General features: G+C 43.5%; 1 protein-coding gene across 1 annotated transcript in view; it reads left to right on the plus strand.

Moving 5' to 3' along the window:
- Nucleotides 1-679: 679 nt before the first annotated feature.
- The window catches only part of B4GALT5 (beta-1,4-galactosyltransferase 5), a 62,346-nt gene continuing 38,956 nt past the window's right edge, over nucleotides 680-24,069 (plus strand). The window contains exon 1 of the mRNA XM_054045714.1: nucleotides 680-963. Within this exon, the coding sequence (XP_053901689.1) occupies nucleotides 837-963 (127 nt within the window). The 5' untranslated portion in view covers nucleotides 680-836. The remainder of the gene's footprint in view (nucleotides 964-24,069) is intronic.

The following is a 24,069-nucleotide window of genomic DNA, read 5'->3' on the forward strand; positions in this document are numbered from 1 at the left end:
CATCCCATGGGCGTAAACCCAAGAGGAGCAGACACATGTGCATGCTGAAATGTGAGGGGGAGAAGAGGAGGATACTGTTCAGAGGCTCTCTGGGTATTGTAGTGTGATTGGGGACAGAAGAGAATTGACAGATGGTACCTGGGTACTGCAGTAGGACTGGGAGGGGTGGGTAAATTGCAGATAATTCCTGAATGCTGTAGTGTGAGCATAGGGTAATGTGTAGACTCTTTCTAGGAGCTGAAGCAAGAGTGGGGGGAACTTTATAGAGGCTCTCTGGATGCTGGAGTGAGAGTGCAGGGCACTTAGCAGATGCCCCTGTAGTTTAGTGATAAGTGCTGCAAAGAGATACTCCCCTTGTTGTGAGTAGAAGGGTGTTTTCAGGGAGTCCCTGAGTTCTGCAGTGTAAACTGATTAGTTTGTGGACACCCGCTGGGTGTTTCAATATGAAACAAGGGGTGTTTGCAAATGGTTCCCAGTACTGCAGTGTCGGTAGAAAGGACTTCGCAGATGATCCCTATTCATTCTGCAGTCTAGGCTGAGAGGAGCTTGAGGCGTGTCTCAGTTCTGCAGTGTGGGCGGAGGGGAAGTTGTGGCGGGTCCCTATTCTGCAGTGTCGCCGGAGCGGAGTTTGCAGACGGTCCCTGCGCTCCGCCGCCTCCCCTCGGGCCCCGCCCGCCCCGCGCGCCGGTGCCGTTCGGCGGGGGGAGCGCAGCCAGCTCCTCATTCATGCGGCGGGGCTGGGAGCTGGCGGCGGCGGATCGGCCGTAGAGCGCGAGCCGCCCCCTCCCCGCCTGTGAGCGGCCCCGGGCTCGGGCAGGCGGATCGGACCGGGGGCCATGCGGTTGATCCGGGGGCCCCGCGGGGCCTGGCGGCTGCTGCCCCGACGCTCGCTGGTGGCCGTGCTCTTCCTCTTCTCGCTCTCCTCCTCCTTCCTCTACTTCGTCTATGTGGCGCCCGGCATCGGTGAGAGGCCGCGGGGGGCTCCGGGGGATGCGGCAGCTCCGCGCCGGATCCCGGGGCTGGGCGGAGGGGGCCCCTCGGCGCGCTGGGCTGGAGGTTCGCCTATGGCCCTGCCCGCCCCCCGAGCGGGGCGGGAGCGGGCCCCCCGAGCGGGCCGGGGCAGCGGCGGGCGGAACCGGTGCCAGCCCCGCGTGATCCGCGCCAGCCAGAAACTTCCAGAGAGCCCGGCCCGGCGATCCGAGTCCCTGAATCCGCCTCCTTTGGCCAGGTTCTGACACCGCCCGGGGCTGGGCTGGGCTGGCCGGCACCTGGCATCTGCGGGGGCGTGTGGTGTGAGCAGAGAGCCGGCTGTGTAGGGGGACAACAGCGCCAGGAGGGGAGGAGGGGGGTTCCCCCCGGAGCTTCTAGACGTCTTAGGGAAAGACCGCAGAAGGGGGTGGTCTCTGCTCGTACAGTTTCAGTCAGGGTTAGCTAATGGGGTAACAATGCAAGAAGGAGAGCGGGAAATGCTCCGCAATCCACCCTAGAACGTGGGGTGGTTTTTTTCAAAATAGAAAAATGACACAACCTCTATGTCCGGTGTATTCCCTCGTGCCAGGGGGCAGGGGAGAGCATTGGAAGAGGAAGCAAGTTTGTAAAGCCAATGAGCAATGACACCATTTTCCCTTTCAAACGGCAGTCAACCAAACAGCTATTCGCTTCAGAGGCACCTAGGCTGTGCAATTAGACCATTATACTAAATTCAGTCGGGTGACTAGGGGTCTTACTGCTAACTACTGAGTTATGAAAATGGTAACTGTTTGTTTTTAAAAAATCAAGAATGCTGTATTACCAAATGTTCTCAGGTTGATCAGTTTGACAAGTTTAGTTTCTAATCCAGTACATGGTATACGAGGTATATCTTGTGAAAGAGTTAATTTACTACTTCAGAGGCTGCATCACATCCTGATAAGCCCTTTTCTGAGAAAAGGAATCAGGGAATTTTCTTTCGGTTGTACATAAGCTGGTTCCACTGTCTAGTACAAACTATTGATCTGAAAATTCATGGTATGGTTTGCACCTTCTAATGTGAACAGATTTAAAATCATGTTAGAAATGAAATGCAACTAGTGTGCTTACCTAGCAGTTCTGAGAGTGTCCTGGGTTGATGATTAAGCTTTCTATAGAGATCAGTTATATAAAGTTAGTATTTTCATCACCTTCAGCATACTTTAGAACACCCGCTGTTTCTAACATGCACAACTGATCCATTTAGGGGTTTAGGTCCTGTTGGTATAATATGAAAACCGGAAGGAGGGAGATATGTTCCCTCTGTGTATTAAATTTAGTAGCTGTAAATTAATCCTTGGAGACTTCGGTGTCTAATAGAGCATAGATGAACATGAACATAATTTTGTATTAATCCATTATTTTCTTCTTTTTGGTTAACATGCAGTTTGGTTTCAGTGATTAAAAATATTTCTTCTATTGGCTTATAAGTAGATCATGAACTTTTTGATAACAGAATATGGAAATCAAAAGAAGCCCATGTATATAAAAACCTGTAATGCAAAGTATGTGTCCTGCATTATTTCAACCTTGCAAAATTCTACTTTTCCTCTGATCTAGGACAAATATTTTTTTGATAATTCAGAATATATTATTCACTTATCAATCCACCTTACTAAAAGATGGGCTGGTAATTACACAATTTTCCAAGGCTGCATTACTTCTGTTCCAGTTTCTGAACTCTAGTTGAGTTTGGGCTCTCATTTATGGCCTGCTATGGGTTAAATTCCGAGGCCACTGATGATTTCCTGCTTTTTGGAGTGTTCACTGTAAATGAGTTAAGCATTATCAAAAAAGTGTTAATGATTTAAACTCCTTCCAACAGAAACCTTTTCCTCAGTCTTAAAATGTCTCAGTGTGAAGTGTGTACTGTCTTTTAAGGAGCTAAAACTTCCCTCTTGCTGGTCAACCATGCATGGTGAAATGGGCAACCACACACCAAAATGCTATCGCTAGTAAAGTACACCAACAGTGTTGTCTGAGTTCCATCAGAATCCTTTAATCGCCTGTCTTTTTTTAAACCTTATTCTTACCTGGGGCTTGGGTAGCACTGATGGCCTGAAACCTGTCTCTGTATTGTATCCACTGTAGAAATCTGCACAGCTACCTGGGAGTTTGGTATGCATGTTTACCAGCATGACTTTCTTGACTTGGCAACTAGATCTAATGCTCTAAGGGAGGGGAGTTCTGCAATCCTTGATAAATTATAACATCCCAAAATGACAATGTGGAAGCAATACAGAAGTACTATCTAGCTCTTATTTGAGGAGAGTCTGAAGTGATGACGAAGGGCTTGAGGAAGGTTAATATTGCTGTGTCTCTAGTTCTTAAGTAACTGTGCTGTAGTTCTTAATAGCTCTTCTGCATGGGGAGTGAAGCAGAACTGTTGTAAACATTTTTATTCTGTAACTCTAACAATATTTGAACTATCTGAGGCTTTCTTAAGCAAAGGAATGAGTCTCTGTCCTAGTTCTAGCCCCTGTTGGATGCAGTCAGTCAGCTAAAGAATATAAAAGGTGGGGCTGATCTGCTGAATGTTTAATTAAATACACCTTTGTATTGTTTTGTATTGTTGTAGTCTGTATTTGAATAAAAATATAGGAGTAGAGTAACCTGCAGTCTTGACCACAAATTCTAGATGGTTGGTGAATTCAGATTCTTTTAGGGAAGGGTTTGGGTTCTTTTCCTCTTGTTCTTGCTGTCTTTTCTGAAACGAATAAACTTTTTGTGTAGATGTTTCCAGGTTGCTTATTATGAGTGTTTAGACTTGGATTCCCAGTTTTCAACTAGGGAAAAGGGGAGTTCAGTCCAAAGAGCAGGGTTGCTCTAGGTTCATTTTTATCTTTTCTTCAGAGGAAGTGGAGGAACTCCTGACTTCTAGGGGGTGATTTCTGGGTTCTGCTTAGTGTGTACATGCACTACAAATTAGACTGCATCCATAAACAGGATTTTAAGTGTACGGTGTTGCACATACAATACTTGTGCTTTCTAAATGCCTTTGTTTGAAGTGCCAGCCATCTGTTTACATTAGACTATAGTTATTTCTCCTAGTGAGACCTATTATTGCAACATAGACTAAAACCCCCAAACCTCCAGCCCACCCTGTCCTTAGAGTTGCTTTGATTTGTGGAGGGAAGCATGTTCAGTGGTTCCACTCTAAACACTGCAAGAAAAAATGTTCAGCTCTAACATCCTGTATAGCTGTCTCCCCACTGACAATTTGTAATTCAACAACACAAACTATGCCAGTGACTGTAGACAGAACTTGAGCTTCTTTACCTGCTCAGAGTAGGTCTGGGTGACACAGTAGTTAAAAAATACCAGCATCCAGTCTACACTGGTGCTTTCACTGTTAAACACCAGAGGAAATTTTTTGAAAATTCAGAGGTGTACAAGGCCTTACAGGATTGGGTCCAAACTGCTCACTTCTCTGGGGTGTTGAGAACCAATAATTCCTCTTGACCTCAAGGAGAGTCATGGGTTCTTAACTCCTCACAAACTAAGTCTTCATGTCTGTTCAGGTTTAAAAATTTTATTAAGATGATGTTTAAAAAATAGTGAACAGAGTTTGAGCATAGAAGTTTCTGGTTATCAGGGAATAACATACAGATTATCGAGGGTGCAAAGTTTGGTTTAAGATAAGGTGGCATGAGGAATACATAATCTGCAATATCCCCGATTGGGGGTAAAAGGTTGATGGGTCTAGTACTGATCTAACTAGTTCAGTTGGGCAGGGTGTGATTTGTTTTGTAACTGAAATTGATTAAATCTGTACAACTCCATGTGTGGATAACTGTACAGGTATAAATGTGTCTTATGCTACTTTAGCTTATTTCCCTAAATTTACAGGAATAAGCTATATCAGTGTAAGGGTACTTATACTGGTATAATTGCATCTCTCCTGGGAGGGGGAGGGTGTATGTGTGTGTGTGTTTACGCTGGTTTGAAGCCAATATAGGTAAACAGTACAAAAACAACAACGAGTCCAGTGGCACCTTAAAGACTAACAAATTTATTTGGGCATAAGCTTTCGTGGGTAAAAAACCTCACTTCTTCAGATGCATGGAGTGAAAGTTACAGATGCAGGCATTATATAATGACACATAATGCCTGCATCTGTAACTTTCACTCCATGCATCTGAAGAAGTGAGGTTTTTTACCCACGAAAGCTTATGCCCAAATAAATTTGTTAGTCTTTAAGGTGCCACTGGACTCCTTGTTGTTTTTGTGGCTACAGACTAACACGGCTACCCCCCCAATACTTGACACCCGTACAAAAACTATGTAAACTCTGATCTGATCCTGCATCATCATTGTTGACTGGACCTGCTGGCCTCAACTGATCAAAACTGCAAACCTCTTACACTCCTTGAACCTGAGAGTTAAATTTTAAAATCAAGAATTAACAAGTATTAACTGCAGTGTTAGAGATATCATTATCCCTTTGTTGTTTTTTTGGTCTTAATTGCTTTGTCTCAAAAATAAGGAGCAATGAAGTTGGTTAATTCTACTTGGTCCTATACTTCTAGATTAGTGTTTCTCAACTGATGGATCATGACCCCAAAGGGGGTCACAAAAGGCAATTGAGGGGGTCATGAGGCATTGAAAATTGTATTATTTAAAGCAAACAAAATTTTGTTTCCCCTCTCCCCTCATGCACTGACCCTTCAAGATCAAGTACTTTCTGTCAACCTTTTGAAACATGCACACAGATTAATTGTACAGGCTTATCATTATTTGTACATCTTTGACTTGTACAGTAAATGTGGGGAGTCCACAAAAATATTGGACTTTGAATAAAGGGCTGCCAATTCTAGAAAGGGTGAAAAACACTGTTCTAGATTAATTCCAAATTCTTGAGACAAAAAGAATAATTCATTGGCACTAATGAGGCTAATAAATGGCTAGCATCCTCAGGTACTGGACCAGATTTTGTAGAAAACAACAAAATTCTGCAAGTTGCCTACATTAAAGCAACACTTAATGGTTGATCACATTTTAAAACCACTGGTAAGGATACTCCTAATTCTAAAGGAGATGTAAGCCCATGTTTGAGGGGTGAGGGGGGGGTAGTATTGCCAATTCCAGGATCAAAAACCGGAAAACAGTCTTGAAAGTCCTGTCTTTTGGGTAGGAGAGGTTGTTTTGCCCATCTTGGCAGCAGAGAAGCTGAGTGCCCACCCATATCTTAAGATGTTATTCTGTCATCCATCACCATAGTATCTGAGAACATTCAAGGTAACATCAACAGAAATAGTGAAGTTTCTGAGGTATCTTCTCTTCCTCCTTTCCCCCCTTTTGGAGTGACCATGGGGGAGTCCACCTACCTGTCATCATCAACTCCATATGTGTGCAGGAAAGAGTTTTGAGACTTTCTTCCCAAGTTAGTCTGGGTGGGGAGTCCTACCTGGCAGCAAGATAAAACTGTTAATGTAGTCTCTTGCTCTTTTGTGTAGCATGAGCTGAGGACCCCACTTCTGACAATGTGCGACCTCCTCCCTTCGAAACATCTTAGTGTTTATGGGATAACCCTCATGCGTCTTGGGATACTAGGTGAATGGGTGCTTTAGAAATAAAGGGAAACCTACCCCCTTTCCCCTGCAACTAACGAGTCATTATCTGAGATGCAAGAATTACTTGAGAGAATTTGGTAGGATTTGATGTCTTCTCACCCTCAGCGCAAGGAGACACTATCCAGGAGATGCATTTCTCTCCTTTCTCCAACCCTTCGTCTCTTCCACCCCGAACCATGTTCTTTTCTCACATGTTACCTGGCTTCCTATAACTCTCTCTCCTGGTTGTTCCCTGGGATCTCTCTGGATGCTGCTGTCCTCAGTGTCCATTCCTTAGGCCTCCCCTTTTCCAATTGCCAGAGAATCTTAAGATCTCAGTGTTCTAGCTCCCTTCCATTAAACAGAATGTTGGGTGATGCCTGTTTATGCTATGGCTAGCAGGAGTGCCGGATTCAACTGTAAATCCTCCAGCTGGCACCAGTGCACATGCAAATTAGGTGCACAGCTGTGCATATGTTAATGCAATAAAGTTCTTGAAAATTTCACCATTTAGCCTTGACTGCTCTAAAGAATTCTAATTAAAATTTTCCACCATTGTCACTGGTTCAGCTGCACTGGTGTGAGCCATACTGGGGGACTTTGTGTAGATGGGCTGCTAGTACAATGTCATTTAGATTTGCTCCGATTAGATTTAATTGGGACAATGATGAAAAAACTTGGGCTGTCGAACTATTAAAAAAGATAATCACAATTAATCATGGGATTAAATAGTCGCGATTAATCAGTTTTAATCACACAGTTAAACAATACAATACCAATGTTAATTTATTATAAATCTTTTTGAATATTCTCTACATTTTCAAATATTGATTTCAATTACAACACAATACAAAGTGTACAGTGCTCACTTCATATTTTTGATTGCACTCTTTTTTACAGTGCAAATATATGTAATCTACAAGTCAAAGCATGAAGGGGCATATGAATTTTTAACATATCTGGCATGTAAATACCTTGCAAGTGTGCCATGTGAACATCTGTTCCCCCTTTCCAGTGATATTGTAAATAAGATGGGGCAGGATTATCCCCTGTAAATGTAAACAAATTTGTTTGTCTTAGCGATTAGCTGAACAAGAAGTAGGACTGAGTGGACTTGTAGGCTGTAAAGTTTTACATTGTTTTGTTTGAGTGCAGTTATGTAACACAAAAATTCTACATTTGTAAGTTGCACTTTCACGATAAAGAGATTGCACTATAGTACTTGTATGAGGTGAATTTTAAAAGTCTATTTTTTTTTACAGTGTAAATATTTGTAATAAAAATTAAGTGAGCACTATACACTTTGTATTCTGTGTTGTAATTGAAATCAAAATATTTGAAAATGTAGAAAAAAGTCCAAAAATATTTATAATAAATTTAAATTGGTATTCTATTATTAACAGTGCAATTAAAACTGCAATTTTTAAAATCTAGTTAATTTGTTTTGCATTAATTGCTTGAGTTAACTGTGATTAATTGCTTGTAAAATTTCCCTGGGCCTAGAGTAGACAAGGCTTCAGTTGGCATGTTCATTGACATTCTCCTGAATTAATAGGACAATTCACATTTCCTTGGTGCTATTTAAGCTTGTTGGTGTGTTTGCATGTTGACAGTCCATCACAACTAGAAGAGCTGTCTTTTTAGCATTGTCCTTTCCTTAAGCTATTTTGGAAATATCTCACTGGTACAGCTCAACCAATGAGAGTAATTGTGGGAGTGAACTTTAAGTGGCTGCCACCATTTTAGGCAGTGTCTAACCCTGCTGTGAACAGATCTGCACAACCATGGTTGTCTATAGTGATAGACTCCAGGAACTCAATCTATTTAGCTTAATAAAGAGAAGGTTAAAGGGCGATTGATTACAGCCTGATGACATGGGGGAACAAATATTTGATACTGGGCTCTTCAGTCTAGCAGATAAATAATGTGATCCAGTGGCAAGAAGTTGAAGCCAGACAAATTCAGACTGGAAATAAGGTGTAAATTTGTAACAGCAAGGGTAATTGACCATTGTAACAATTGATGAAGGGTCATGGTGGATTTCTCGATCAGTGAATTTTAAATCAACGTTGGATGTTTTTCTACAAGGGATGCAGGAATTATTTTGGGGAATTTCTATGGCCTGTGTTATAAAGGAGGTCAGACTAAATTATCACAATGGTCCTTTCTCGCCTTGGAATCTGAATATGGTTTAAATGCTGACAGCTTGGCTAGCACTTACATTTTTGCTGCAATAGTGGGAAATCCTTAAAAGAACTTCAAGCCTATATTGTAGGCAAAGCCTAGGGAAATGAAAGGTCAAATTCTGTAGGAAACAGACAAACTTGTCACGTATCCATGGGGAACCTGACTTTCTTGGGATTTGGGTTTGACCCTGTTTTTTTCCTCTGAACCATGGGTAACGCCACCCTTTCCTGTTCTTGACAAAACATCCTTGCTCCTGAAACTGTCTACCCTCCTTAGCATCCTGCAAGCTAGAGCCTGCACAGAGTGAAAGAATGAATGTAAACACACCCAACCTCTAATTCTCCTTGGTACTTGAACAAAATACTCCTCTATGTGTGCGCACACGTGTTTAAATAAAATCTGCCTTCCCGGCCCAGAACTATTTACTTCTGCTGATTGCATAAATGCAGTGGATTTCCCCCAACCCCAAGAAACCTGTGAATTTTAATGTTGTTCAGCTCTTCAGTTTCATTGTCTTGTTTCTGGTTTGGAAAGGGTTATTAGAGAGAATACCACATAACCATTAATTGCCATTGTGCATTATGCCTCATGATAAACTGAGCGCCACTATTAACATGGATTGGTTGTTAAAGACAGTTTCAAAGGCCCAAAGAGCTGTCATTTCATATCTGGGCTCCTTACTGAAACAGCAGTCTGTTTTTATTGACTTATGGTAAAACTATTCAGGGCAACAAATAGGTTAAAGGGATGCTATTGAGAATCATAGGACACGTTTTTGTTTACTTTCTTAGAACATGTCTTCTTTCAGTGTCTGGCTGATAACTTCAGTAAGGGCTATAAAGCAAATGTGGTTTAAATCACAAAATGCAACTGCACTGGCTTTAACTGTGCTATAAACAAAAGAACCACACATCCATATACTTCAGTCTGTTCCCAAAGTTCTGAAGATAGGGTTTTCCAGCTTTGTTTCCAAGTCTATGCGTCCTCCAATTAAGAATAGTGCCCAGTTTCACTAGGACACATGCCCAGAAGTAAATTTGTGTAAACTGCATACATACACAGAACCCAACACTGAAGCAGGGAGTTGTAAATCTATACAGAAACAACTCAAAAGCACAGATTTAGTTTGAGCTAAACAGTTTCATTTTAAGTTTTAATCTATATTGCGCTGTGTGTTCCTTAACTATCACATTTTTTGGTTGCTTGTTGAGCCATTGCTGTAGAAATCTGTGTGGTTTTTTTTATGCTATAGTCAAAGTGTGGTTAGTTTAGCTCTCCTAAAAATGTAGTCCTCTCTTGCCAATGCAGTTTTGAAACTTAACAGGAATTAGAAAGTTGGAATGTTATTCCCTATCTCGGTTCAAAGTAATAGCAGTGCTTTCACAAATCAATTGTAGAGTCAGTTACTGCTTATCTTGAGCATTTTCACCTTAAGTTAGGAATCTCCAGCAACTTGTTTTTGGTTCTCTTTCGGGATTGTTGCTACATAGCCCTGAATACTTAGGAAAACGGAGGCCTTCACACTGTAATTGTATACTGCCTTCTGTATTCCAGAAGTGTTTTCCTTCAGCTTTTACCTTTGACAAGAGGTTTTTTCTTTATACCTGGGCTTGCATTGGGAGTCTCATTTGGCTGAACCTGGAAAATGAAGAGAAGCTAGATCATTGGGTTAAAAAAAGCCCTTTCTGTCTAGTAGAGTTGTAATTCACTTTGGTTTTACTTCTCCAAACTTAGTGGATAACAGATGCCTGTTCCAAACTCATCAGTGGGGGATGCTGGTTATGGTAAAATAACAAAGAACTTGGTTTTAGCATGGTAGCAAAATTCTTGAGTGCATCTTTTTTTCTCTCCAGTGCTTAGACATTTTCTCTCAATAAACAGTAGTGCAATAAAAGGGAATCTAAAATTACACAACTGCTACTAATGTGTCATTCTACATATTGCTCTTAACCTGTTGTCCTTCCCTGTAAAATGTCTCACTTAATTGTTGTCAAATGTGATGGATACAGTTTAATTGTATAATGTATCATTTTGACAAATCTCAAATGCTCAGCAGTTAGTGGTGGAAATGTTACAATAAGGTGGTGAGGGAAGCTGGGCATAGCTGACAAGACTTGGAGCGTTGTGATGGTAAGCATTGACATTGGAAACAGCTCAAGAGCTATTAGCAGTGGGCAGTGTGGAAAAGGTGGATTGTAAATTGAGCTCTGTTTTACAATGGGAGACAATAAGGTGAGCAGAGTACTATAAAGAGGTGGTCAGGTTCAGCCCCCTTCAGAGATGGGTGGAGATGTGAAAGAAGAATACCAGAATTACTGCAGCAGAGAAAGAGGGATGGGCGTCAGAGACGTCAGTGATCGTTTCTTACTGGGGAGGGGAGGGAAATCTCCAGGAAATGTACACAAGACAAAATAAGTAATGAGGACACAAGCAATGCTTGAGCATCCTTTGCCCCATGGGCATCTGCCGCTCAGTCAGTAATTTTGTGTTAGTTTATTCTTCTGATTCACCATGGTCACAAATGTAGATCCAGATTAGTTGACTCCCAGGAGGTATAATTGATCACTACCTGCCCCTCTGAAAAGAGTTAAAATAAATAAGACCCCAAGCAAATCAAAGAAAAAGCGCTGTACCCCAAACAGTTTTTATACCCTGATAAAGGAACAGAACTAGATTTCCATGAAATCCACTGGGGATCTTACTTTTGCCAGATATCACTGTAATGGGCAACAGTACAAAACTCATAGACAGAATGCTTGAGTAGTTTTAAATGCTTGGTTTACCTAAGCATGCTGCTCAGTGGTAGAATTAAGAGTTAACAGATCTACTATGTTAAGCATGGCATGAGACTGACAGTAAACATGATGAATAATCACAGCTTTATGTCTTGGAGATTAATTTTAGGACTAAAGATGCTCTTCTCTTAAAGGAACATGCAACTAAGGAGACCTGCTTCAGCCATCTCTTACTATGGGGTACGAGAATTGTCTACACTACGGCCATGTTTAAACACAGTTATTACAAGCATTGCTTCTGCAGCCATTGTGTCTAATACCCAAGTGACAGAGGATGTCAGGGCTACAGCTCTCTCTCTCTTTCTTAACATGCGTTAGTTGGAAGCATTCTTTTTGGCAAGGCTAAAGACTTGCATGTTTGGATACCAGTCTCAATAAAAATGTAAGTTACTGTTTTTTTTATATGCCTGTTAGGTATCAGTTATGTTGAACAGTGTTATCTGACTTGGATTGCTGGTTTTAGTTATTTCTGTTGGGTGCTCAGTATTGTAGGGTTAAACATTTTAAAAATAGATATTCATTGTAGACGACTAAATATTGACAAATTTTATAAGTGCTTATGTACAAATGTTAGAAGTCTAAATACTAAGGTGGGCGAACTTGAGTGCCTGGTATTAAATGAAGATATTGATATAATAGGCATCACAGAAACTTGGTGGAACAATGATAATCAATGTGACACTGATACCAGCATACAGAATATATGGGGATGACAGAGTAGGTCATGCTGGTGTGGGAGTGGCACAATATGTGAAGGAAAGAAGTAAAATATAATAAAAATCTAAATGAATCAAACTGTACCATAGAATCTCTATGGATAGAAATCATATTCTTGAATAAGTGTACAGCAGTAAGAATATACTACTGACCACCTGATCAGGATGGTGACTGACTGTGAAATGCTCAGGGAGATTAGAGGGGCTACAAAAACAGAAACCCTCTAATAATGGGGTCTAAACTAGCTGTTATCACTCAAGAAAGAGATCTTGGAGTCATTGTGGCTAGTTCTCAGAAAACATTTGTTCAACATGCAGTGGCAGCCAAAAAAGCTAACAATGTTAGGAAACATTAGGAAAGGGATAGATGATAAAGCAGAAAATATCATAATGCCACTATATATTTCCATGGTACACCCCCACATCTTGAATACTGTGTGCGGTTCTGTTTACTTTTTTTATTTTATTTTATTTTTTGAGATGGGGTATTAGAATTAGAAAAGGTACACAGAAGGGCAACAATAATGATTAGGGGTATGGAACTGCCTCCATATGAGGAGAGATTAGAAATGCAGGGACTGTTCAGTTTGGAAAAGGGATGACTAAAGGGCGATATGATAAAGGTCTGTACAATCATGAATGATGGAGAGAAAATGAGTAAGGAAGTGTTATTTACCCCCTATAAAAAAACACAAGAGCCAGAGGTCCCCCAATGATGACTGTAAGATTAAAACAATCATAAGGAAGTACTTCTTCACACAATGCACAGTCACTCTGTGGAACTCATTGCCAGGGGTTGTTGTGAAGGCCAAAAGTATAACTGGGTTCAAAACAGAGTTAGATAAGTTAATGGAGGATAGATCCATCATTGGCTATTAACCTAGATGGTCAGAGGTGCAACCACATACTCCCAGTGTTCCTAAACCTCTTGACTGGAAGAAGCTGGGATTGGAGGACAGAGGATGGATAATTTGATAAATTGTCCTGTTCTGTTCATTCCCTCTGAAGCATCTGGCACTGGCCACTATAGGAAGACAGAATATGGGCTAGATGGACCGTTGGTCTGACCAGGTATGACCATTCTTTTGTTTTTTGCTGTATTCTCTCCATGAGGTGGAATTCATGCAGGCTAACAGAATAAGCCATAGTAGCTTCCTGTTTGGTGGGTTTTCTTGTAAAACAGTGATATGGATCAAAGCTTTATCACAACAATATGTAGTGGCAAAGTCTTATATGGCATTGCTGCTGTCCAGCCAGTTGTAGTGTTGTGCTTGACTCTCTGCTATTTGCAAAATGAATGAATAACCTGTAGAAATGTTATGGATTCAAAACATTGGTTGAATCCATCATAATTACTTCCAGAGATGCATGCCGAAATCAAATGTTGCTCACAATTAACAACAAACCAAATCGCTCTCCAACCAAACTAAACAAACATGGATTACTTTTTTTCCTGGATGCTGCCAGATTTTGTCTTGTGTGGCCTGAGGAATCAACTTTCTGTATCTTCAATGAACAGTCTACCACAAGTAGTTCAACTCTGGAGATTGATCATAGGCACTGACTCCGTGGGTGCTATGGGGTTTGAGCACCCATGGGGAAAAAATAGTGGTTGCTCAGCACCCACCAGCCACACCTGATCGGAGGTACCACTGAACAACTGTTTGGCGACTTGGGGAGGGGCTTGGGGTAAGGCTGAGAGCCACGAGGGCCTCGGGGAACTGGGGTGGGAAGAGGTGGAGTGGAGCACTCTCGGTGGGAGAGGGAGGGGGGAAGAAAAACTCAGTGCCTATCTCTACCTGCCAGAGTGCTTTTTCCTAGCTGGATTCACTCAGGGTTTTTCCTCAATAGATTGAGTGGTGTAGCTGTGTTTTTATGGCGTCAGTGGATCCCTATGGGAGAACTCCAGCCTCCTATTTCTGAGGGAAGGAGAGGAATCACAGCTGTGGCCATCAATGCCTGAATAATAAGCTGTCTTGGAGGTTGAAAAACTAGAGCTGACAGCACGGAAAGCTGCAGTGTCAACCAGGGTCCTGGACAACTCAGGTGGCTACAGTTGTGGAGACAAAGGGTCTGGCAGCTGCTGACTTGTTTTCTGAGCCCATTGTCTGTCTTTTCCAGGTGGACTAATTATATTAACTCAGACAGCGTCTGAAGCAAACCCTAGAGACTAGGTCGGAAGGGAAAGGGAGATGAAACTATAGGGATCTATGTGTGTGGCAACTTTTCCCGTATCAGTGCCGTAATGTAGGCAAAGTTTAACTTCCAAACAGAGCATGAATCTTTAAGAGCTAAGCAGTCTGAAATTTCTGAGGGTCTCAGTTGCTGAGCAGAAGTGGGTGGGTAGTAACAGTGGGATTTTTGAGGTGGAAAGGCCACCCGTGCCTACCTATAAATGTGTTACTATGACATGCATTTTGATCTAGCTGATGTTTTATGGAATCTCTTATGGATTATTCCGGCAAGCGCAGTGCTTACACAGGTATTCAGATAGAGAAAATGCAATAGGGTTGTCTAAGGGCAGGATAAAAATAATTGTCACTGAACAATTTTACTCATAAAAGGCTCCTGTGTGTATAATTTACTGATTAGACGGAGCTCCTTAGAAAGAGAGATGTTTCCATACCAGGTTTTCCATCTGGCTAGCTATACTTTGAACAGTGAAGCATTTGTGTGGTGATGATAATACTTGAACATCTTCCATATAAAGAGCTCAAAGTATTTTATGAATGGTAAAGTAATTCCTTCCTTAGAGACATCATGAAACTTATCTTTATTTGTACAGTAGGCTATTGAAACACAAAAAGATAAATTGTTCCCAAGACACACATGGTGGAGTGGAGAATAAACTCCAGAAGTTCTGACTGGGGTCAAGATGGTGATGTTGTCTATATGGCTCTTTTTGGACCTGTTGAACTAGCACACTTTACATTAAAGCTACAGATCCAGGAATCCTATAATTTCTTGGAACTTTCTGGAACTATTTTATTTTGTAGGCAAACACAGTCTGCCTCTGCTAGCTTTTGGGTCTGGCTTTTTGGTCTGTTTTCTAGTGCCTAGCACAATGGGCTTCTGGTTTTTTACCAGGGCTCTTAGGCACTATGATAATGCAAATAATAATTGAAGTGTGATGTAACTTCCCAAGCCGGGTATCCCTGGAGATACACAAATGAATCCTAATCTGTTACTGGAATAGTCCCAGAAGCAATGAAAGGACTGTACATGTAATCAGTCCCCATAAAAAATGCCTCTGGAGTGTGTAGTTACTGCATAACATTCAAAAGGCAGAGAGACTGTGGCCCAACTTCAGTTATAATGAAGAATTTCCAGTTTTTTCTTTTTGTGATCATTTACATTTAATCTGAAAACATGTTCTCATCCTCTGTTGGGATGTGTCTTAAAGGTCTTAGTCTCTGTCTAAAAACACCTACAGTCTGTGTGAAATGAGTCAAATCTTGGCATGATTATCTTAGTTTTCATCTTTCTGAGGTAGATAAGCTGACTGGAACTGATATGACGTTTTTCCAATGGCACTTTAAGCTGAGGCTGTGTGGATGTTAAAGATCTGTCCTTAGCTACAGCCTGTCAGGATTACGTTATTTCCTTGAGTTAATTTAGGTAGTGTTGGATCTTTCAGCATTGTGGAAGTGGCAATCAGGTTCATGAAGGTCATGCTGCACTTTAAAACCTTCCATTAGGCAGCCTACAGTTCGGGAAGTTTAACATGATCCTTTCAAAACTGAGAGAACCACCTTTAGAATCACTCTGAAACGGTGTTCTCTAGATTTTTACCTCATGGCAGCAGTTTCAGTATGCATGGTGCACGTACTTGAGGTTTCAGGGATTGGGTGGTGCTGCGGTACACATCATAAGCCTAAGGTGTAGCTATGGACTCCTCAAGCAGACCTTCCAAAGGTGGTGTCAAATTCCACCTAATAAATCATCTTGCTAAGCTTTTGCTGCACCTGCATGCCCATCCACAAACACTGCTTCTAAAAAAAATCCTTAACTTTTTCATCTGGAGAGGATTAAAGACCTGAGAACATCCATCCAGCTCTTGAGTCATTTGATACTATAGTAGTGCAGTAGGTCAAGAAATCTCCAAGAGAATCACGTTTAAATAGCTAGCTGCTTGCATCTCCTTGGTAGGCCTACAACTCCAAGCTCATGTTAAAGCTCATTGAGTCGGAGGAATGTCAGCTTCCCCAGCTAGCCTTCTGGAAGGGAACAGGTTGGAGGCCAGCAGGGCATCTGTGTAACTTTCAAAACACTATTTCAAAACCAAATCTACATTTTGCCCATCGCAATCTGTGTCTGGGTTACAAGTTCCCCAACGTTCCCAGCTCTATGAAATCAGTGTGTTCCAGTTGTGGTGATGGGGAGTTTGAGATATTTTGTGTTTTTTATTTTGTATGTTGTGCTAAGCTGTTCTCACTTTTCACCCCCTTTTTTGACTTGTTTATTGAAGTTTGTGGAGGTCACTTTTGTGTCCTACTTGCTTGTGCAGAGTGGTTTTCTCTGGATTTTTGTTAGCTGCTGTGTTAATTTCTGAGCTGTAAATAGTGCTGGGGAATCATTAAATTGATCTTTTTTTATTTAAATTTTAAAAATTACAAATTATAGGAATTTGTAAACATCCTCTAAAAACAAAGGCCTAAATTACCAAACAATACAATGGAATGATAGTATGGGACAACTTTAGGATGACTGAAAATTTAATACTGAATACCTCTCTGGAGATTGTGGTTCCAAACTATAGAATAAATGTCTCTTCTAGGAGGACTATTCTTTCTTCTTCTGGTACATATTGTGTATGTACGAAGGCCTTGAAGTGTGGCTCTTCCTTGACGTGGGTGGGGAATTTCCTGGCAAGTAGTTGAGCAATTCTGATTTGGATTACAGAGCCCCTAGTATACAACGATAATTTATCATTTATCATGTGCTACCGAAACGGATACTGGTGTTGCATTACACCCCCATCTGTTTGCTGTTGACAGTGTCATGGCTTTGTAGCTTAGGATATGTCTACACTACAAGTGGCTGGCCCATGCCAGCTGACTCAGGTGTAGACTTTTGGGTTTGGGGACTGTGCGAGGAAGGAGGGTGAAGCGAGCTCAGGCTGCATCCTGAGCCCAAACGTCAACACCGCGATTAAACCTCCCTTTACTCTAAATCCCTTGAGCACGAGTCAGCTGGCACAGGCCACCCGCAAGTGTCTAACTATAGTGTAGGCATTCAACAGAAGGACCAAGAACATACTGTGGATATGTTTAAATCTGTCAATAGGCAGTTGAATTTCTTTTCTTACAAGAAGAGATCTATAGGCCCCTATGAAAATTGGGAAGACTCAGTGGCTTACATAGACATTGCAATGACAACTTTGTGTCAGCATGGAATTAGTTGTCTTCGTTGCTTCTTGTGCTAACCTGCTGTAGTGTTGCTGTGTGTCAACACCTGTCATGCTAAATGTCTAGGTGCAGGGCGAAGCAAGAAAAGTGTGTGTGTTAACATGCCCAAAGCACTTAGGAAAAAGGTACAAGACCTATAGAAGAACAAGAACGATAAAAAGCCTAAATGTAGTCACTGGGTAGTCAGGTGGTGATTGTGTCCTGCTTATGCACCCTGTGTGTGAGGGGAGCACCTGCTATTTCATTAGGGCCTTTTGGCTGAGATTATCATCTTGTTGCATATGAATAATGTACAAATGATGTATTTTGCTCATCTCTTTGGTAATGTTGATAATCTGCCATCTATTGTGACAAATGCCTGTGGATTTTTGGGATTGGGAGAGAATTGAAAGCAAAATCAAGATTGGTATTTTTTTTGTTTTTTGTTTTTTTTTCTTCCCCAGCTGAAGGTATTGAATTGGCCAATAACAAACCAACTTTCTTGTATTTTTGTCTAATATTTTATTGCCAGTGGTAAATTTGGGGCTGACCTGCATTATTTCTTCCACAAGTTCCTGTAGTCTTCAGTGGCAGTCTTGCATGTGTTGCAGAATCCAGGACTTGGCCTCTAGAGTGGTAGTTTGTCATTCCCAAAAGGGAGCCTATTGCTGATGCATTCAGTGTTTCATGTGTGACCTTGAAGAAGGAAATGTGATTTTTCTTCTATAGACCGCTTCTCCCTACATAAAACTAGTCTGTGCTCAAGACAGTGCTGTCTACAGTGTGGCTAATGCAGTGCCTCAAGCTCATGACCTAACGGGCTTTTTGGGCATGACTGGGAGGGGAGAGCTGGGGATCATGAGCCTGGAAGGGGATTTAGTAGTAGAATTGAAGACAAATAAAGGAAAATAACTGTATGGTGCCTCGTGCTGACATATATAATGCAGCTAAAAATAGTCAAAACAGACCTAAATCAAAATGGAAAAAGCCCAAATCAAAGCAGCATGACTTGACATGTAAGGAGTGGGCCACACCCAGGGCCAACTCCTGTTTTCAGTATTGAGGCTGATGCAGGGGAAATAAAGTCCTGTGGGCCCTCACAGCAGAGGTGCAGTCACCTGCTGATCAGAGGCACTGTGACAGGATCTCTAAAAGCTGGGTGATATCAGTATGTGTGTCCCATCGCCCCTGGGTGTGACTCCAGACTGAAGTATCTAATATAGCCAGATTCCGAATGTGAAATGCTTAAATGGATGTAGCTTTGTCTTGTTCTGCAGTCATGTTTCTTCAGTGTTTTTCCAACTCACACCCTGCTGCCAGAGTCTATATTAATAATGCATGACGTGTGTGTGTGTGTGTGTGTGTGTGTGTGTGCTTCCTTCCCAGCATCCCTTTCAGCTGCTGAGTCAGAGAAGTCTGTTACAGCAGCAGTCTCCAAAGCAGTGAAATCCCTCTGCAGTGCTGAAGTGCTGTAATTTATCATGCAGGGTTAGTTTCCAGGAAGCCCTTCCCCTTAGATACTCCAGTTGGAGATACAAATGCCAAAGGAACATTGCTGTTACACCAGCGGATGGTTAGAGAACCCTGCATACTATGTAGGAGAGTTTCTCCAAGAAGAACAACTTGTATCTTTTAATCAGATACACAAAGTAATCTCCTTCTTTGTTTTAAAATTGTCCTTTGAAGTTTTTCTTTATGCCTGTCTGTAGGATTGTTCATCAGTTTGATGATCTCCCTCCCCCACCTGTGTTTATGGGCTCTTCAAGGTCATTGAGATTACAGAACCCACATAATATGCTAAATTTTGTAAAATAAATTTGAATCCTTTCAATAGCTGTCAGAATGTGTCTGGCTGACAGCAGTAACCAGCATCAGTGCTGCAAATGCTGCGTAGAAGCTTGGATTTATTTCCATTTCTGAGCTCACATGATTAGACTCAGGCTAACTGGGTGTGGTTACTGCAAAGTGGGAGCAATATTTACGTAGCTGCAATATTTACACTTCATTGAAAAAGTACCTAGCATGCAGTTATATTCCCGAGGGCAAGTCTACACTACAAAATTAAGTCTACCTAAGGGCTTGGCTACACTTGCAGATTTACAGCGCTGTGAGTTAAACCTGACTTTGTGCAGCTGAGCAGGGAAAGCGCTGCAGTCTGTCCACACTAACAGCTGCCCAGCACACTGTCGTGGCCACATTTGCGGCAATTGCAGCGCTGTTGGGAGCGGTGCATTATGGGCAGCTATCCCACAGAGCACCTCTTCCCATTCTGGCGTTGTGGGTTGTGGGAAGGGGGCATGGGTGCGGGGGATTCTGGGTCCTGTCCCAATGCCCCGTGATGCATCGCTTCGCATCCCAGAAATCCCTTTGTTTCCGTCCACCTTTGGCGCCATCTTTCAACGGTTTCTGTGCAGCGCGATCTGTCTGTGGGAAATGGAGTCCGAACTGCTGAGGCGAATGCTATTGAGTCTCGCCAGCACGTCACATTTGGCTGTTGAACTATTCCTTAAGATCCAAAGTGAGGGTGAGGAGTCCGATGATGCTATCGAGCCGCATAACGTGTACGACACAAAATTGCTTGTGGCATTCACGGACATGCTCAGCACCAGGGAACGCCACTTTTGGGCTCGGGAAATGAGCACCGAGTGGTGGGATCACATCGTCATGGAAGTCTGGGATGACGAGCAGTGGCTGCAGAACTTTCGGATGAGAAAAGCCACTTTCATGGGACTGTGTGAGGAGCTCGCCCCCACCCTGCGGCACAAGGACACGAGATTGAGAGCTGCCCTGTCAGTGTAGAAGCGGGTGGCTATTGCAATCTGGAAGCTCACAACTCCAGACAGCTACCGGTCGGTCGCAAACCAGTTTGGAGTGGGAAAGTCGACGGTTGGAATCGTGTTGATGCAAGTTTGCAAGGCCATTAATTGCATCCTACTCAGAAGAACCGTGACTCTGGGTAACGTGCAGGAAATAGTGGATGGTTTTGCACAAATGGGGTTCCCTAACTGTGAAGGGGCGATTGATGGGATGCACATTCCTATTCTGGCACCACCCCACCTAGTATCAGAGCACATTAATCGGTAGGGGTATTTCTCTATGGTTCTCCAGGTGCTTGTGGATCACCATGGGCGTTTCATTGACATTAACACAGGCTGGCCCAGAAAGGTGGATGACGCATGCATCTTTCGGAACACTTGGCTGTTCAGGAAGATGCAGGCCGGGACTTTTTTCCCAGAGCGGAAGATCACGGTAGGGGAAGTTGAAATGCCCATTGTGATCCTTGGAGATCCCGCTTACCCGTTAATGCCGTGGCTCATGAAATCCTACACAGGGAGCCTTGACAGCAGCAAGGAACAATTCAACTACAGGCTGAGCCGGTGCCGAATGACTGTGGAGTGTGCCTTTGGCCGTTTAAAGGGCCACTGGCGATCTCTGTATGGGAAGCTGGACTTGGTCGAAAACAGCATCCCTGCGGTTATATCTGTGTGCTGTGCCCTACATAATATTTGTGAAGGGAAGGGTGAAAGCTTCACTCAGGCATGGACCTCTGAGGTTCAACACCTGGAGGTTGAATTTGCACAGCCAGAAAGCAGGGCTATTACATGGGGCCAGCGCGGGGCTGCAAGGATTAGGGATGCCTTGAGGGAGCAATTTGAGACTGAAAACAAGCAGTGATATCTGGTGCCCTCCACAGGAGTGAAGTGCAGTAGTTCCAATCTTTAGGAATCAGTGTCTGCTTAGCAGACAAGCAGACTTGCAGTGCCTGTTTATTTCCTGGGCTAAGGAGTCTTTTACTTTATGCAATAATAAAAAATGTTTTCAAAGCCAAAGAATCTATTTATTGAAAAGGAAAAAAAAATATTTATTGAAAAGAAACAAGGGGGTGGCGTGGGGAACAGTACAATCACAGATTCGCTTATGTCCTGTCTGGTGTGCTGTGCAGTGAGTGCTGCACTTCAGGACAGCTATACTGCATGGTGATGGGAGTTGAATGCAGAGGGTAAAGGTCGTGGTTTTCAGGGCTGGGTGGTGAAGATACTGGTGTTGGAGGCAGCGGGTGGCGTGAAGAACATGGAAGTTGGGGAAAGTGGGTTGGAGGTGACAGTGGGGCACAACGGAAAGAGTTTTGGGACAAGGGCTGTAGGGTGGGGTGGCGTTTGCATTTGCGGTACTGCTCCTCTTTCTGCATGGCTACCAGCTCCTGGATAGCGTCTGCTTGGTGCTCCAGGATGCTTACGAGCCTATCAGTGCTTTGCTGCCGGTGTGCTGTGTTTTCCTGGCGGATCCTGCTTTCTCTCTCCCTCCAGTCCTGTGCTTTCTCATTCTCTTTAATAGATTGCCGCATCACTTCTTGCAGCATGTCTTCTTTGCTTTTTCGCGGTCTCTTCCTGAATCTTTGCAGTCTCTGAGCAGGCGATAAGAGGGACGGCTGAGGTCTCAAGGTTGATGCAGCTGTATAGGCAAAATGCAACATTTAACAGAGGCAGCATTGTTTATACCAGACAGAGTAATGATTCCCCCCGCACTTAAGGAGTAGAAAACACACAGGGTCTACACAATAGCATAATTTTCCTGTCTGAAACAGAGCACACACATACCACAGGATCCTCAAAATGGTGAGTAAGGGGGACTGATTGTTTCAGGGCTGCACTGTCCTCTGGGTTTCTGTGCCTTGGGGAGAGGCAACAGCTTCAGGGGGCACCTACACTGAACACTGTTGCAACATTTTCCACAGGAGTTTGTCCTGGACTCGCTGCTGAGGGTGACCTGGGAAGCAAGGGAGGGTCTTCTACTGCAATGCGGCCCTGGCCCATATGCAGCTTGCCTGTGTGCAGCAATGGTCCCCCCGCCCCTCGCAGCACAGTGGCGTGGACACGTTAGCCTGGTTGGGACAAGGACCACGGTGGCTCTCCAGATAAACCTGCCCAAGCGCATTGCACACGTTCTGGATGAGACATTCGAGGAGATTACCGAGGCCGATTACCGCGATGTGATAAACCACATCAATGCACTATTCCGCATCTAGGCATGCATGCCTAACCCTCCTCTCCCAAAGAGCCCGCACTGAAAAAATTCCTTCCTGGGGGGAAAAAAAAATGCTTACTGGGAACCTGCTCTTCTGTTTGTCCTCCACCAAGTACCGGCTGCTGCGACTGGCTACCTTCCTCCTAGCTCGAGAAGAGCTCCTGGCTGCATGGCTCCAGGGATTCCGGGGGGTGTCCATCCGGCCCACCACCATCACTCCCGTTTTCCTCCTCTTCCTCCCCCCACCCCCCACCGGCTCTTAGTGTCCATGATGGTGCTCGGAGTGGAGGTGGGGTTAACCCCAAGTATCGCATCCAGCTCTTCGTAGAATCGGCAGGTTGCGGGGGGAGCACCCGAGTGGCCGTTTGCGTCGCGGGCTTTGCGGTAGGCACTCCTCAGCTCCTTCACTTTAATCCTGCACTGCAGGGTGTCCTGGTCATGGCCCCTCTCCATCATGTCCTTTGATACCTTCCCGAAGGTATCGTAATTCCTACGGCTGGAGCACAGCTGGGACTGTACAACTTCCTCCCCCCAAACATTGATGAGGTCCAGCAACTCGCCATTGCTCCATGCTGGGGCTCGCTTGGCGCGTGGAGGCATGGTCACCTGGAAAGATTCGCTGATAGCACTCCACACCACGCCAGGCTGAGCAAACAGGAAGGGGATTTTTAAAATTCCTGAGGAATGTGAAGGGTCGGTCACATGGTTGGTTACCTGAGGCCAGGGCAGTAGAGTTTGAACTAGTGACCAGAGTGGCTAGAACAGGCATTGTGGGATACTGCCAAATAATTCTGGAGGCCATTCACAGCGCATTCGGTGGCCACACTGGCACTGCAGGAGCAGCGCAATACTTGCTGTTCCTCTCGGAGAGGTGGAGTACATGCAGCGCTGCAACCACGGAGATACAGCGCTGCAAATGCCTTGCCAGTGTGGACGGGGAGTGAGTTACAGCGCTGGGGGAGCCTTTACAGCACTGTAACTCGCAAGTGTAGCCAAGGCCTAAGTTACTTTGACTTACAGCTACCACACAGTAATTAAACTTGCTTTGCATATCCACACTATGCTCCTTGTGTCAACCGTTCACGTCCTCACCAGGAGTGCTTGCACCAATTTAACTATCAGTTTGGGAAGTTGTGGGATGGCTTTTGAAAGGCAGCAACAGTCAATGTAAGCCAGGGGTAGGCAACCTATGGCACGCGTGCCGAAGGCGGCATGCGAGCTGATTTTCAGTGGCACTCACACTGCCTGGGTCCTGGCCACCTGTCCGGAGGGCTCTGCGTTTTAATTTAATTTTAAATGAAGCTTCTTAAATATTTTTAAAACCTTATTTACTTTACATACAACACATACAATATGTATTCTAGACGTATAGAAAGAGACCTTCTAAAAACGTTAATGT

Source organism: Malaclemys terrapin, chromosome 12 (genome assembly GCF_027887155.1).
Source record: "Malaclemys terrapin pileata isolate rMalTer1 chromosome 12, rMalTer1.hap1, whole genome shotgun sequence".
In the NCBI taxonomy this organism is placed as follows: domain Eukaryota; kingdom Metazoa; phylum Chordata; order Testudines; family Emydidae; genus Malaclemys; species Malaclemys terrapin.